The sequence below is a fragment of the Vombatus ursinus genome, unplaced genomic scaffold (assembly GCF_900497805.2).
Source record: "Vombatus ursinus unplaced genomic scaffold, bare-nosed wombat genome assembly UNPS02009205.1, whole genome shotgun sequence".
NCBI classification, from domain to species: domain Eukaryota; kingdom Metazoa; phylum Chordata; class Mammalia; order Diprotodontia; family Vombatidae; genus Vombatus; species Vombatus ursinus.
This window is the reverse complement of record NW_020948983.1, coordinates 43,243,768-43,261,845: the sequence shown is the minus strand read 5'-3', so window position 1 is coordinate 43,261,845 and position 18,078 is coordinate 43,243,768. Positions and strand designations below refer to the sequence as shown.

Here is an 18,078-nt window from a genome sequence, read left to right as displayed (position 1 = left end):
AATATGTAACTTTTTACCATCCAAGTTCATGAGTCCCCTGAAATCTATCCACAGACTCTTCATAAGTCTCTGGGTCCCAGGTTAGGAAGCCCTATTCTAACATGAAGGCAAAAGTGAAGATCACAGTCTAACAAGAAGCCAATTTTTCTTTCTCCTAATCTAATTTATACTAAACAACACTAAATCCTTGTTTCAATTAACTTTTAAAAGTCTAATTTCTGCAAATTTCCCAGATAATGCATTTTATAACATGTTGAGCATGTTATAATTTTGCATTTTCTTTTTTCTGTTCATAGCTCAGGACAGTTTTTTCCCCTTTAGCCAGGTCAAGTTTGAAAAAGTTTTTTATCAAAAGGTTGGCCAACAAGTATTTAGTGTTTTTGAACCAGGAACTTAAAAAAAAGTTTACTAAAGATTACAATCTACATTCTTTTGGTGAAGGAGATACTTCGGCAAACAAATTAATTGATATAGGAAGTCCTCTGCATTTTAAAGGGGGAAGAGGGATATATTTTATAGATTTCTCTGCAGAGCAAAATCCACAAATACTACAGTTTCCCTTCAGAAGGTGAAGAAAAGTCCTCAAGTAGAGACCTGGTCACAAGAGAGATTACAGTGGCTGAATGGTTATAAGGACACATCAGATAAGCTGAATGAACTGTGCTACTGCAATGTGAAATTCTTAAAAAGCAGTATATTTTACTATTTCAACTGTTTCTGTTAAATTGGAATGAAGGCAATGTGGGCACTGAAGTATCTATGGTCTAGGTTTTCATTCCTCGGTACATACAATAATCTTCATCTAGTGGGTCTTTAGAATAATTTTTTCAGTTCACACTAACTCCTACATCTCCCTATGTTTTAATCTCTTTTTTAGTACAGGCTTCAAAAAAGGTTAGAAATCTAGTACACGATTTTGTCACTTATTTTTAATTTAATTTAATTATAATTTGACTATTAAAGCATAGGTATGAAATATTAAAATATATAGTACATGAATCTTCAAAATAGTTTTGCAGTTATCAGAAAACATAAATGAATTCTGGTATTTAAAGGATACAATAATAATGGTATAATATGGAACAGGGAGGATTGTACTAGATGATTTCTAAGGTCCTTTTCAGCTTTATGATCTTATGCTATATAATAACTTTATTCCTGAAAAATTATATGCAAATCAACTTTTAAAATAAATTAAATCCTTTTACATAAAGCAACAGTGCTCCCCATGTAAATGAACAGTCTTGTGAATACTTTCATAATGGAAGTTTTCCCATCTTTCCAATTTATCTCTTTTAAAAGTTTTAATTTTCAAACATAAATTTTGCTTAACGAAGAGTACAACTAATATTACACAAACAGATTTTGGCTCTATATTTAAAATATTTTAAAGCTTTTAAGTAGAAATTGAATGTGAGAAAATACTGCTGGTTTAAACAAATAACTTAAAACCATGGCAACTTCCTTAAATAAATAGTTAGAATCTGTAAAGTTAAGAGCATTTTTAAGGAATTATATTTCTCAATCGTGTGTAATTTATACGGTACAGAAAAAGAGAGTGCAACATTATATTTTCTGTGTCCAAAAAAAAAAGGATATTGAAAGATAAGTAAATGTGAGCATTACATCTCACTGCTAATGACCCATCATTTAGGTGTCACTACTTCTTTGTTGATGTTCTTAGAATACTATTCTCCAAACGCAAATTTTATTTGGTGCTATAGATGAAACATGGGGATCTTTATGTAGCAGTGTTCATATTTGCAGAACACAGCCAAAACATTGGCCTTAAAAGTATCTCTATCAAAAATTTTTAAATTGTTCTTAACAGTTAACTGTTTATAGTAATAGTATTAGTAAAATATTTTCATTGGCTATTATATTGGTACTTATTTGGATCTTTATTTTTACAGTAATCCTAGCATAAATATTTTTCCTCATCATGTGAGGGAAAATAAAACCAAATCCTACTAATAAAAAAAAACAAAACAAAAACAGTTTGCAAACATGTACTACTATTCACAGAAGAAAACCAAGTGAGAGAATGTATGATTTATTTTTATAATTACTCTATGAGACTAATTAGCAGTACCGTATACACTGTACAGTTCTTTCATAAGTACAATACTTTATTAAGGAAGGGTGATAATACTGTGATGGGGGTAGCTGTAATTAAATTGTTGCATTCAATTTAAAGACAGTTACTTTCCCAAACACAGTCCTTAGGCAAATTATAGGCGCTGATTTTAAATTCTAAAGTGTCAATGCAGAAATTCATTGCCAACTGGTTAAAATTTATGGAGAACATTTTTCCACAGCTGACAATATGTATTAAAAGTGACTGTGTGCAAAGTTTTGGAAAATAAAACTATCTCTAATGCAATGTCAAATGAATATTACCAGAATGCCACAAAAAAGCCTGAGGCTTTAATCTGTTCAGAGTTTATGTAGAAAAGTAGGAATAAGATGTTATTGGCTTGTAATAAAATATATTTCTTAAGAACTTATGAATAAATGTATAAATTATCTTTATAGCTGTCTCAGTACAATTCATTTCCATTACTAAAAGAATAAGTATGTACACCAATGCTGGGCTAGTAGTGTCATTGTTATAGGAAACAGACAGCAGACATTAATAGCTACAAAGTGTGACATACACTGTCTTCTAACAGAAAGTATGGTTTAGTCAAGCAAAAATTTAATATTCAAAAAAGAAAACTAAGTTTTTCAGTCCTTAATACCAAAACACATTTACTAACTCTTTACTCTGTCAGTAATCCAATATGGTCCCTCTTTATATTTAGCTCCTCAGAGCTTCATAAAAAGGATATGAATAGTTTTAACTCCATTCACACACTTGCAATTTAAAAAAGAACACGTCAAAATCTCATTGATTAATTTACAATTCTAGTTTCCAATCTACAAATAACTAAACCAGACTAATGTCTAAGAAGAGCACAAAAATACCCTTTTTATTTGGACAGTTTGCCACAACTGGAGTGGAGAGTTAGTTACAGAAAAGCTACAGGGTAAAAATCAGAATATATACTTTATACTTTTTAAGGAAGTAGATTTTTAGATTTGAGAAGTATTCAGAACCTCCTGGTGGAGATAAGAACATCTGCAAAATGAAATATCGGAAGTAAAATAAATAATGATGTGTTAGTATTTTTAATACAAGGATCAATCTTAAATTGAAACCTTGGTTAACTGCAAATTATAGGACTTATATTAAGAAACAAAGTCTGAAGGTAAAGTGTGTGATGTCATGTGCAGCGGGAGGGGAGGAGTTTTCAGGATATAACAAACAAGGTTGGCTATATTTTCCATGTGTTACTTCAAAAGTGTTAAATGATAACATAATTTACACATAATTTTAAAATAAGGTTTAAGCTAAACATGAGGAAGAAAGTCATAGTTATTTAGTTCAACTAACATGATCTTTATCTAATAAATAATTAACTGACATGCATTCCAACAGAGAAGCTCAGACAGCATCCAACAAACCGTGGCCAAAAAATTAAACAAGACAATGATTCCCACTAATTATGCTATATTTTGCTACCTCTTCTCATTTAAAAATTCAACTGTTCCTTAAAATTAGCAGAAATTAGAAAAATTCAAGCAGTTTAGTGATTTTTTTTAAATAAAAGCATATGTATATGTATATATGTGTATATAATATATATCATGAAGCCAAAAGAATGCTATATAAATATAAAAATACATTTAAAATATATTATGTATTTATATTAGAACTCTAATGTAATACAAATGATCTCGCAAAGCCAAATAAATTAAAATCCCTAGGCAACGAAATCGTTAAACATTCTCTCTTTGCATCAATTTTTAGGGAAACAAATTTGTATTTTGTTTTCATTCAATTCTTGTAAAATTAATTTTGTTAAGCATTCTACAAGATTTTTGGCAATGGGAAATTTTAATGTACCTGAATGGTTACGTAATATTAAAAAATACTAGAAGTCTACTAAATGTTATTATTTCCCAAGTAATGAAGAAGCCCAATTTCCTGAATGAAAGAATAATTTTAAATGTTTAAGGGGGAAAAAAACTCTCTACTATTTTGAAAGGGTACTCAGAATTCCTGCAGACTGCAGGAAAATAAGTACATATTGTGGTTCCGAGGTAGGGTAAGATGAAAGGAAACTAGGTTTTATTTCTTTTGGTGGGAGGGTTTATTTTAGAACGTTGTTTTTGAGTAGGAAACCTACTTTGCCTTTTTTTTCCTCTGATAAAACAATAGGTCTACTGAGGGTGAGGAAATGTTAAGAAGAACAATCAGGGAGGAGGGACTATACCCTGCTACTCCAGTCCTCCTACACTAAGCTCTGTTAATATAAAAAGATCATTTCTATCTTTTTCCATGTCATTAGATTTTTGAAGTTGAAGGTATTTATTAATGAAAATAAAACAATTAAAATTGCACAACTATATGCTAATATCTTTTATATCACATCCTTGAACAGTATACTATGATACAATTCTAACTTTTTAACATAAACAACTATAAGATAAGCTATAGATAAGCAGTTAGATTAGCTTAGTATATTATTAATATACTTTCAAAGTTTCCTTAAAGGGATTTATGATGTTTAAATTACTAAATCAACAACATTCAGAAATTATTTTTAGAAAGTAGGTATTACACTTGAAGAGAAAGTAAATTCTATCTGTAACTATTTCACATCATTTTGCAACAGAACACAAGTGTTCACTTTTAGTTTTTCATTTTAACATTTCAAGCATAGACAAAGGTTAATTTGGTTACTCAAATTAAAATGAAAATGTAAAATATTAATTATTTGTAAATTAGTCATTTTTGGATATATGTGTTACCTCAACAATATCCGAATTGGTTCTGCTCTCATGGGGTTCATTATATTCTGTGTACTTGAGGAGGACTTTGTCCATGTCAGTGCTGGCATACTGAAATAGTTTGTTAGAGCTGTTAAAAATGATGAGTGCTATTTCACAGTCACAAAGCACACTAAGTTCATAGGCTTTCTTCATCAAACCAAATTTTCTCTTTGTAAAAGTCACCTGAAAAAGAAAAGAAAATTGTTTTAAAAATTCTCAGTAGCTCTAAGTATAACTTTTAATTAAGTCTTCCTTAGAAATGCAGGTTGGTCTAAGATAACTAATTGAATTTCTAGTTCTCTCATTTTAGAATCATGACAACACAAATCCCTAATATTCAAAAGCTCCAAGTGATCCAAGTTTTATCTTTTACAACACTGTTAAAATAAAAATCCAAAGCAATCAGAATTTTCACCAATAAACACTAATGCTTTCATAGTTTATATACAAAGTTAGTTTTTAACAACTCCACACTGCAGGGATAATTTTTGCAAATGTCTATGAAATTAAAAGAAAAACAAGTAAGGAAAGCAAGGGTAGTTGATACTCAGACCTCAGTTTTTCAGAGGAGATGTGATATTTCTCTTTCCTCGGACACAAAGACAAATGTGTCATCTTTAATGGATACTTAAATGGCCACTTGTTGGGGACACTGTAGAGGGGACTCTCAGTCAAGTACAAGTTGGACTCCATAGTCTCACAGTCTTACAGTATTACACACAGAGATTCCATGATTCTGAGAGAAAGAACAATTGGACTGGCAAGGCTTCCCAAGGATTTCCTCTGTTTAATGATACTATTTATACTTCAGGCAATTATAGCATTGGCAAGGATGTGGTAATTACCTTGGAGAAGAAACTAGAAGAGAGATGGACAGTCCCTTAGCTAACATCTAGTGAGAGAGGTGAAATGAGGCAGAAAATCACAGTTAACTATCAGAGCCAGAATTTGAACCTAAGTGACTCCGCAACCAAGGACTGTCTGCGCAAACAAAATGTCCATAAAAGCACAGGATCACAAACCCCAAAGGAGCCTGAGATAAGAGAACTTGCAGCAACAGGTATAAGGTATGGCCAAAAGTTTGCTGAATTTAACAATGAAAGTAATTGAGAGAGAACTATAAATAACAAATAATTTCAGCAGATAGGGTGGGAAAGAGAATTGTTCTTGAGACCTACATAGATTGTGTCAAATCTGATGTTTCTCACAGGCAGCAAACAAGTTTGATGCACTGAAAGAAAATTAATCTCATTGTTAGAGGAGAAAGCAAAATGGCTGGAGAAACCCTTTTCTGTTCTCTAATACATATGGGAAAAGATGGCACATTTGTAGCAAGAAAAAAAAGACCTAGGAATAAAGATGGTGAGAATAAAGAAGTTGAAAAGTGGAAGAATGTGAGGAAATAAGAATGGTTCTATGTTTTTCTAAGTAAACCATAAGCAGTACTTGTTGCAGAGGATGGACAGAACCTTTTCAGCTAGAAATAGCTTCTTCTATTACACAGAATGGTAAGAGGGATTCACAAATGCCACTAAGAAAGAGGGCATCTATTACTGGCCCCAGGAAGAAGAGATGTGTTGTAATGGCAGAGTTGCTGAAAGATGTGTAAGGGTACTTATGTAAACTGAGTACCATCATGAAGTTTACCCTGTCTAAAGCCTTCCAGATGCAACAAACTTGTCAAAACCTAAGGACTGTTTGCTATACTAGTGCCTCATGTGGGTAATAAATGATACTCTCAGAAATAACCTTTAAAAACTCTAAAGACTAATTAAGTCCAGAGCAGGAAATTGAAGGACTTAGAGGCACAGATGGTGTTTTCATCCCTATTATTGATTAAACCTATAGATTTTAGAAGAGACAGTAGGATACTAGGAGTAGCTGGTTAAAATATGATACCAAAAATTGCAATTTGACTTTATGTAGCATGATGTAAGACAGAGAAATGAAAGGCTGGAGGAGAGGGGAGTGAAGTAGGGAAATAAGTATCTTAGATACAGCTGCTACAACAGATATGCTAGTGGATAACAGTCATGGCATAGGAAGAATAGCAGTGGAGGTCCTACTAAGTCAGTAACCTAGGTTCAAGTCTTGGTTTCACCATTTATTAGTCAAAGGAATCTTGAGCAAGTTACAAACTCTCAGTACTAGTTTTCTCCTCTATAAAAGTGGGATAATAATATATGTATTCAATGGAGTTGTTATGCAAAAAGTGAAAATTAAAGTGAACTAGAGATTTTAACATAGGTAAACATGACTCACACCAAAAAGATTCAGTGAAATGGATCTCATGACTAAGATTACCAAAAACAAAACTAAAAATGAAATACATTATACTACATAATACTAATAAGCATCTAGCTTCCATATTAAAGATGGTCAGTTACCAGCCATCAGACAACTCTCTTCATCCACAGACTCTGAGATCATAAAAATTTTGATGAAATTTAGAGATAATTTAGTATGATTCTTTTATTTTACAAATAAGAAAAACCAAGACCTTAAAAAAGGGAGCTGAGTGAAGTGTTCTTTCCACCTCCCAGCAAGGTCCAGCAGTAAACTACTCTTTGCTCAAAAAGGAAAAGCTTAGGGTAGAATGGAAGTCAGGGCAGCATTTTACATCTAGAAAACATTCATCTATGAAAACTCACAAACTTGAAGGGGAGAGACATGGTGGAAAGTAATGGATGAGAATGAAAGAAGAAAAGGACCCATATGTACAAAAAAAATGTATAGCAATTATTTTTGTTGTGGTAAAGAATTGGAAACCAAAGGGGTACTCATCAATTGGGACTAGCTAAATATATTATGGTATATAAATGTAATTGAATACTACTGTGCTACAGAGAAATAATTAAAGAGATTGGTTTCACAACATGATCCCTTCCTGTCATTCCAGTCTTCTTACACATTATGCCCCATCAGGTACTTTACAGTACTAGTCTACCTGGAATTCTCAGAATCAATCCTTGGTTTCCTTTAAAACTTAGCTAAGTGTGTGTGGTATGGGGCTGGGGGGGGGGGACGACAGCTAGGTGTCACAGTGGATAGAGCACCAGCCCTGAAGTCAGAAGGACCTGAGTTCAAATCTGGCTCACTTACTTATTAGCTGTATGACCCTGGGCAAGTCACTTAATCCCACTGCTTAGCAAAAAACAAAACAAATAAAAAGACTTAGCTAAGTGATATCCTACACAGAAGGCATTTCCTTTCTCCCTCCTCCCCTTCCCACTGCCCACCCTCCACCCCAGATGTTAATACTGTCCCACTAAAGTTGCCTTGCGTCTGCTATGTATGTCTTGTATGTACCTATATATGTTATATCTCCTTATATGTGTTAATATATAAGCTTGTTGGGGGCAGATTGTTTTGCCTTTGTATCCCCAGGGTTCAGCATAGTGCTTGGTACACAGTAAACACTTAATAACTGTTTGCTGATTATCTTTCTTGGCAAAAGATAGAACAAAAATCTTTAAACGGAAATTAAAACCCAAGATTAAGTCAGGCGATAGTAAGATTTCTTTTTTCCCTTTGTTTTTTTTTCTTTTCTGTTCAATGACCTAAAGGTTCACACACATCTAAGCCCTAGCCATTTTTCATCCTACTAGCTTTTTTTTTTTTAAATGAAAAGAGCAACTTCCCAACCTCCATCTCACTCCCTTCAACTCCAGTAAGGGCAAATTACCTAGGTTCTTTCAAAACAGGTGAGAAGGTAAAAGTCACTCTAAAATCGAATTCACATTTTTTCATGAATATAAAACCCAACAATTAAGGGGAAAAAAAGGAGCAATAACTCAAAAAAATTCTAGCCACACCCCACTAAAATCTTGATTCCTTCTCTCACTGTGGACAAGGGAATAGAACAAGCAGTGATATGTCAATGTAACCAAGAGTATCTTTAAGTGCTAACAAACCTTATTAACTACAAGCCCCTTAGATCTGGGGTCTGAATCAAAGTGGAAACTCTCCTCTTAACTGAAAGATTCAGGGATAGAAAAATCAACGTTATAAACTTGACCAAGGGAGCTAAAAGCCAGAGAAGTTCCTACTGATAAAATGGTCACTTAAAACTCGGGATAGGCACTCCTCCTCACTGCGACCTTCCATTTTCCACATTCTCACAAACTTGAAAGAGTGCCAACCCAGGCTGCTGCATTTCAACGACGCCAAAGAAAAGACTATGCAAAGATTGGAAAAAAAAAAATGAAATGTGTTCTTTTTCAGTCATGAGGCAAAAAGCTGGGTAAATCCCTATACTTCTAAGAGATAATGAATAGCTCATCTCTTCCCAGTCCCTGAGACATAGATAAATTGCAGAGGAGAGAGTCAGAAGGAAAAGAGAAACAGGGAGAGAAAACCCAGCCTACAGGACTAAAAATGTATAGCTTCAGGATAAAGTTGTTTGCTATTGCTGCAAGGTTGGCTATTTTTTTTTTTTTAGTAGCAGTAGTAAAGCCTCAGCCAGCTTATCCACAAGCATTACATTCAGCTCCTTCAAAGCAAAGGGCAGCTGGTATTTGAGAGTACTAATGAAGAAAATAAGGAAGCTGTGAACCTGGACCAGTTCTAGTATAGTGCCAATCTCAATCATATGCAACTCTTTCAGTGTGGTCTGCTTGGAGCATGAGTGTACTACAACACAATGAGTTTCCTTCCAGAGACATAAGCGCAGATAGTCTGCAAGTAATCCATGCTTAAGCTTATCTTCGAGTTAGTAGCACCAACTACCTACAACCTTCCCAGGGAAGACAAGGAACCCATGAAAGTACACTAACAATCTCCCAGATGTCACTGAAGGCAGAACTACTAACAACCTAAATGGCATTTATTAAGCACCAACTATGACTGTGCTTGGTATTGAGGATGCAATGACAAAAATGAAACACTCTGTATACGGATAAGTAAATATAAGATAGTTTGAGGAGAGATAATGAGGTGTTATTAGTGAAAACCAGCGGAGTTTTCCCATTAGAGAAGCTAGGAATTCTAAGAGGTAGAGGTGAGAAAGTACTTCAGTTCTGAGATGGAAGAGATCTTGTGCCAATGTATGAAGATGGAAGATATAATACCAAATTTGGCAAACAAGCAGTAGGCTGGTTTGGCTAGAACACTGAGTGCTTAAAAGAGAGCAATAGGAAATAACTATGGAAAGGTAGGCTGAAACCAGATTGCTGAGGACTTTAGAGAGCAGACTGAGTTTTTATTTTATCCTACAAACAATGACACATCATTGCAGATTTTTGAGTAAGGGTCAGTCTTAGTCATGGTCAGACTTGTGTTTTAGGAGGATTAATTTAGTAGTTCTATGGACAATGGATTGGAGAGAAGAAAGGCTGGAAGCAAAGAGAATAATGGACAGCCTACTGCTAAACCCAGAAAGACAAAGGTAGAAAAAAGTACCTGAAGTTAGGAAGACCTGAGTTCAAATCTGGCCTCACAAATCTATGTGACCCTGAGCAGGTTACTTAATCTCGTCTTAGTTTCCTCATCTGTAAAACAGGGCTAATAACAGCACCTACCTCTCAGGTATCAAATGAAATAATACTTGTAAAATGCTTTGTAAAAATAATAACAACACCTATGAGAACAGTAGCAATTATTTTTGAAAGCAGCATTTTCTATAGTAGCAGAGAACTGGAAACAAAAAGGGGTGTCCACCAATTGGAAACTGGCTAAACAGATTTCAATACATGAATGTAATAGAATATTATTGTATAGTAAGAACTGATTAATGTGAAGAACTCAGACAAACACGGGATGATTTATATGAATTGATGCTGAATAAAATGAGTAGAACCAAAAGAATATACAGGGCTACAACAAAGAAAATGAAAATAACACTAAAAGAAACCCTTAATGACTAATCTTAATCCCGTGAAACGGACAATGAATCATACCTCCACCTCTTCTCAGCAGGAAGAATAATGATAACAATGATGATGATAATAATAATAATAATAATAATAATAATAATAATAATAATAGCCAGAATTTATACAGAGCTTTGGTTTGCAAAATGCTTTATAAATATGATCGCATTTTACCCTCCTTTTATAGATGAGGAAACTGGGCCAAAATGAGATTAAATGACTCATCCAGGGTCACACAAGTTAATGTTTGAGGCAGGAACTGAACTTAGGGCTCCAGTTTTCAAGTCATGTGCTTCATCCACTGCCCAACAGCTGATGTTGAGGACTACAGGGGCAGACTATTGTATCTACTGTCAGACTCAAACGCTCTATTTGTTATTTGTGCTTAAAATATTTTTCTTTGTTATATGGGAGAGATGTATGGCACTGTATCTGGCAAAGACTATGATGTAAAAACGCTTCTAAAAAATCTTTTTAAGAAGACAATAGTGTAGAAAAGACAGGTGGAGAGAAGGGGGTGGACTCAACAGACATGCAGTTAGAACTGACAAAATTCAGGAAATAAAAGAGATGAAAATAATGGATAGAAATTATAGGTAGGCAGATTATGCCTCAGTATAAAAATTAGAACTGTCCAAGAATGTAAAAAACTGCCACAGTATTGAATTCTTTTCTTAATGAATTTGATTATATGCTGAATAACTGTTTCTCATTGATACTGTTTACTCAGTGTAAACAGGACTTACCATTTTAGTAGGGCTTGGACTAAAAGAACTTAGAAGTTCCTTAGGTCTGGGCCCCACTACTAGCTGATTTTGTGTGTAAGAACAGTTCAAAGCCAACAAGACACTAGCACATAAATTGGCCATCCCAGGCAACACCAGACACTGTGTCCAGATGCTATTTTTAAGTGTTTCTTTTTTGTGTGATCTTTTGATTTAGCTCTTTGTTTTACACTAATTGCCTTCTCCATTCCCAAATCTCACTGGAATTGATTCCTGACCTTTGTTCTCTGCATTTTCCCTTGGCAAACACATCACTCCTCTCCTCTCTTAGCTCCCCTTCAAGACAGACCTCTCAGTGCAACATGGTTCCTTGGAAGACTGCTTTTCTAAGAACTGTTCAGAGGGGGTCTGTAGAAGCTCTACTCCTGCTATAGAACACCTCATTCTAAGTTTCTATGATAACAGATAAACTGCTAATCTAGATTCTGCTCAAAGACCTCCAGGAATAAGGAATGCATTACATTACGAGATACTGAAGCAGCCCCAAGTACCCTGCTGCTTTCCTAAGCTGTTCATAGGTCATATATGACTACATTTGTCTTGACTCACATGATAAAGGTCTTAACTGGATATGCTTTACTGTCAATCCATCACATCTACCTTTGTTTTTCCAATACTTCTTTGACTTAAAACAGTAAAACTGTTTTAAAGGATATAAATACTTGGTCGAGACACTTATAAGGACTAGCACTTACATGGTTGAGACACTTACAAGGACTAGACACTTACAAGCTGTAGACACTTATAAGATTCCAAAACAGAAAATAAGCCTAGTTGATAAATAATGAAGATGCAGATCAACCATACAGTTTACCAAAACCAAATTCTCAACCCTTTCCATGACTGAAGTAACTGTGTGATATTTTAGTATCTCATTAAAGGAATCAGTTTTAATGAATGGATAACACTTCAGAGTTCAACATATTTATGCTCTGCATGCTGAAATAAGTAATAGGAAAACTGTTTTGATTTTTTTTATTGAAATAAAAGTAGGAGGCAAAGCCTAAAAAATCTTTCCAAATCATAACATCAAAAGGGTAGGGAAATAACTCCAGAGGTTTACTTGCCTATTCTCCTACCTATATATAATGATAACACACTTAAAGTATATCAATTGATATATTTTGATTTTAAAGGCATTTGGAAAAAGATAACCACATGTTGTAACCCATTCTAATGTCTAACAGTTCTTGCTTTCAGGAATTTTTTCTCTATGTCCAACAAATTCCTTTACACTGTAATTTAAACTTATTTTTTTAATATTCTGTCTGGAGCAAAAATAGGATAAAGTTGCTTTTTATGGTCTTGTGGTCTACTAAATAAGTTTTTTTTAATTGGAAATGTAATAAAAATCAACAAGAATCTCTCCAAGACTGTATCAAAAAACTTAGACTTCATTATTTAGGGTTTTTTGGTTTTTTTGTTTTGTTTTGGTTGGTGAGGTTAAGTGACTTGCTCAGAGTCACACTGCTAGTGAGTATTATGTGTCTGAGGCCAGATTTGAACTCAGGTCCTCCTGACTTCAGGGCCTGTGCTCTATCCACTGCGCCACTTAGCTGCCCCTATTTAGGGGTTTTTTTCCTTGTTTTTAATGGCTATATTAATTTTAATGTAGTAGGAAGAAAATCATGCTAGTTTTTCCTAGATTTCCTACTGAACTTTTATCTTTGTGTGTGTGTGTGTGTGTGTGTGTGTATTTTGTTGAGACATTATATTCATACACATATGTCTTCAATCATTCCCAACCATCTGATATGTAGGTTGTTTCCAAAATTTTGCTATTATGAAAAATGCTACTATAAATAATTTTGTGTAGTTAGGTATTTTCCCAGTATCAATAAATATCCTTATGTAATATTTCTAGTAGTAGCATTATTGGGTCCAAGGGTATGAACAGTTTTGTAGCTGCTATTGTTTAATTCCAAGGAAGGTAGTGCGATTACAATAGAAAGATGCTAAATTTCTGGTCAAAGGATCTGCCAATCACTACCTATGTGACATTACATAAGTCATTTAACTTCTTCAGTCTCCTCATCTGTAAAAAAAAAAAAAAAGGTGGTTGGATAATATGATCTTTAAAGTTCCTTCTAGCTTTAAATCTATGATTTGATATTGTTTTCCAATTATTCAATTTTTTAAAGCAATGCAGATTTATTTCTTTAAATGTGCTAGATACTAGAGGAAATAATACTCTCTTCTTAAGGATCATTTGATCTTACTGAATTGGGATAAGGCCTAGAGCTGTGATTTTACTGATACAGGGAACTCCCCTCCCTTTCCAATATCAGTGAGCACACCAACTTTGCAGTTTACTAGAGTCTAGGCTCTAGAGCACTGAAAGGTTAACTGATTTGCCCAGGATCAAGCAGTTAACATACGTCAGAGGCAGAACCCGATAACAGGTTTTTCTGGCTCCTAAGACAGCTATCTGTCCACTAAACTATGCTGCCATTCATCATCACAGTGAGACAAAAAGTTGTTATGTGAAATAATTCATAAATAAGATATATAGTAAAGGCAAAACACACAAAAAGAGTCCAGAAAAAAAAAGAACTCAGTATCTGATGAACTAATCAAGGAAAGCTTCTTCATGAAATTATCACAAAATCTTCACATTGGAAAGGACTGTCTAAGCTCTCACCTAATGTTAGATGGGATTTGACTGTGGCTTCATTTGATAATACTATGTTCTTTTTCTCCAGAAGAGCATAAGGCCTATGAAGTACAGAAGGGAGACCAAACTAACAACTACATTACAGAAAAACTTAGTACCTTCAATTTTTCCTTAAAGGTCTTAAACCCTTTTAATCACCCTTTTCCTTGAAATACAACACAAAAACTCTAAGTTGTAAAATGAGATGCCAGGATCAAATTCTTCTAGATTTTGCATTAAACACGGAAAAGTACACATTGTTATATGAAAAATACAATCACAGAATTATAAGCTAGAAAGGACCTTGGAATTCATCTAATTACAACTCAGGAAATTGAGGCTATCATCTGCCCAAGGTCACCTGAGTGGTCAGTAACAGAATTCAATTCAATACAGCAAGTATTTAGGTAGCATTCATTATGTGGCTTTCACTGTGCTGGAAACTAGAGGATCTAGGGTGCGGAATTGGAGGGAGGGGGTTGGCAGAGAGGTGAAAACACAAAAATGAAATAGCCTCTGCTCTTGTTATATATAGGGGACATTATACAGGCACAACAGAAATTTAAATATAAAATATATATGAAGTAATTTCCATGATAAATGCATGAACATTTGATAGGGGCTGGTTGGGGTAGGAGGATCAAAATAAGCTTACTGTAATAATAGCATTTGAACTGATCTCTAAAGGAAACTATGAGGTGGAGTTACATGTATATACATTCCAGGCATGAAGGACAGTCCATGCAAAGGCACAGAAACAGGAGATGGAATGTGATATAATTAACAAGTTGGCTTATTTTAATCAAAATGTAAAAGCTGTGAAGAAGAATGTCACGTAAAACTATTCTGTGGAGAGTTGGTCTCTTGTTAATTGTTTATTTATTATCCTATTAACAAGAACAGGTTTCTTGCTTTTATATGAAGTTTCACCTAGTATATAATATTTAAGCTTTTGAAACAAGGAAGAATATTTTAATTTTTAAAAATAGCAGCTTGAGTATAAAACATATCAAGTTTTAAAGCAAAATGATCCTGTTACTTTGCTACAAATCTTAGTCAAATAATAAGATCCTGTAATTCTGAAATAATACTATTTGGGATGGAGTTAAGGTAAGGAATCACTCACTTCAACCTCTACGCAGAATTTTGTTACTGTTACCAAAAAGACTTCATTATTACAGCTCAAAGGACAGCATGGCACTGTGCCTGTAGTTTGTTATCACTTAAAAGTTTACTTTAGGTGAATCAACTCAGGCATTGATGGTTTCTTCTACACCCCACCCCTAATCCCCAGAAACTAGTCTTAAATTTAAATTAAGGCAATTTGTCTTCCACAGTGGTTTTCTAAGGAATATAACATCAAATCATCAAAACAGGCACTAGCTCCAAAGCTTAACATCCCTTTCTGCCTCTACCTAGCTATTCATAGTCCCTGTTAGAGTAAAACAAATAAAATCTGGTTGGGAGACAGGGAGGAGGAAGGGATGTAAACAGAGCAACAGCAGCAGTAGCTCTAGCTAAAACCAAACCATCCAAAAGAGGAGGAATTTGGGGAGGGGAAAAAAAAGAGACCAAGGAAGGGGAATATTTCATTAGGAGGAATGGATCAGTGTACTAACTCATCCTTAGGCTAGCAGGAAGAAGTAGTATTTAAGACCAGGAAGGAAATACAAACCGAGGGTTTCAGTGATAGATTAATTTTAATTCACTTAGCAATAGATATAGTTCCCTAAAGACTTAATGATTTATCTAAGTGATCAAAATTTTACCCTAGAACAGATAATAAAACAACAAAACTTATACTTCATATAATAGTTTCACTGATGGATTATGTGATGCTTAGAAAAATCAATACATACTCAGCAGAAGCATTTCAAGGAATTTGTGTAACTTACGCAGGGTTTTATAACCAAGTGTATCCCACCTTGGTGTGAATATTCAATAAAAGCTTTGAGTCTTCCCTATAAAATTTTATCTCAAAATAAATAATCTGATAGAGATCAGAAATTTTCTGGAATCAAAAATATATGCATTTGTTTAAAAAAAAAACGATGAAGAATTATAAATGACTTAACTGTTCTCAATAATATAACGACCTAAGACAATCCCCAAGGGACTAATGATGAAGCATACTATCTGCCTCCAGAGAAAGAAGTGATACTGTTTGAATACAGATTGAAGCATGTTATTTTTCACTTTCCTTCTTTCATTCTTTTTTTTCATTCAAGTCTTCTTGTACAAAAGACTAATATAGAAATGTTTTATATGACTGCACATGTACAACTTATATCCAATTGCTTTACCATCTCAGGGAGCAGGGAGACGAGGGAGAGAAGAAGGGATAGAATTTAGCATCCAAAACTTAAAAAAAAAGGTTAAAAAACTGTTTTAACATGCAATTTGGGGGAAAATCATGTGTGTGTATATATATGTAAAAAGAAAAGAAAATACCCCAATAGCAGGTAGTAGGGAAGAGAGTAAGATTTCTTTCCCTAGTTGCAGTCCTGCTATATTTTGTTTCTAACTGATTTCTAAAAATAATATTATTTAAAGTTTTAAAGGTAGTTTCCTATAGTATAGCTCAATTCTGTAATTCAGTTCAATAAACATTTTATTAAGCACCACTCATGTGACAAGGCATTGTGTTGAAAACAAAAACATGATATAGGTCTTTCCAATCTGCAAGAAAGTGACAGTCTCATAGAGAATGTAAGCTACACATAAATAACTATAAAACAAGTTAAAATGAAAAGTTAAAAATAAAGGTCACAATTTCCTCTCACCTCCCCAATCCCTACCCCTTTCTTGGACAATTCATACACATACTGAAGTCCCCTCGAACACCTTGGCTTTCCAGTTCATCTATGTTCTCCACTAATATGACATGTACCTTAACTCAACCTTAGCCACACACAGTGTTAAAGTTATCATCATCCAGAAATGTTCCACCTCCATCATTCAGAACTTTGGAATTATTCTTCCTTCCACCTCTTTCAGTGTTTCCTGTACTATTCCTCTTCTCCACCCATCATTCGGTCCCTTCCTATTCTAACCTCACTTTACATCCTTCTCAATCTTGAACCTTTAGTTAAACAGTTCAACTACCCACCAAATTAACTCTCAAATTTCTTGTCTCCCAACCTTCCCCCTTCCCCACCCATCTGTTGCCAAATTTCAACCATGTGCCCATCTCACATCCACCACCACTCCCATTAAAATGCTGAATGGTGCTAGAGTAAATAGCACAACTGTACAGACTGGCAATACTTCCCAAGTTTGGGTTATCTTATCTCAATTGGGCCCTCACTACTACACATATATTTCCATAACTGATCTGTCACAGCATTTGTTCTAAATATTTCCTTCTTTCCTCAAGCCTCCATTCCCTCTCAAGAAAAAAAAAAAGTCTTATTTTCTACATCTCTGAAAAAACAGAAGCCATGTCTCCTGAAATCCTTCCACATTCTATATCTCAAAAGTTAATCGCCCTTCACTGCTCTAGTCTATGACAAAAAGGTGGCCTTTCTCCTCACCAAGTCTCATTCCTCTATTTGTGCCCTTAATCCAATCCTCTCCAAGCTTTTCTGGTAGTCATCTTTCTCATCTAGAATTTCTCCTTAGCTACTGGTTCCTGCTGCTGTTTATACACATGGCCAGGACCCCCGCCACCATCCTTAAAAAAAAAAGGACAAAAAACCTCACTTGACTCTGCCAGCCTCTTAAGCTTTCATCTTTCTTTCTTTTGTAGCCAAACTCTTAGAAAAAGTTACCAATTTTCATGGCTTCCATATCCATTTCTTTCATTTGTCAAAACCTTGTAATTTAGCTTCTTGGTGTCTATCTCTACTCAATTTAAACCATTCACTGAAAGGTTACCAATGATTTGCTTTAA

At 34.3% G+C, this 18,078-nt stretch overlaps 1 protein-coding gene across 10 annotated transcripts in view; it reads right to left on the bottom strand.

The window, feature by feature from the left end:
- Window positions 1-18,078, bottom strand: part of MEF2A (myocyte enhancer factor 2A) — a 236,637-nt gene that overhangs the window by 96,957 nt on the left and 121,602 nt on the right. For all 10 annotated transcript variants that reach the window (XM_027852028.1, XM_027852027.1, XM_027852032.1 and 7 more), the window contains one exon: window positions 4,858-5,061. In XM_027852028.1, the coding sequence (XP_027707829.1) occupies window positions 4,858-5,061 (204 nt within the window). The remainder of the gene's footprint in view (window positions 1-4,857; window positions 5,062-18,078) is intronic.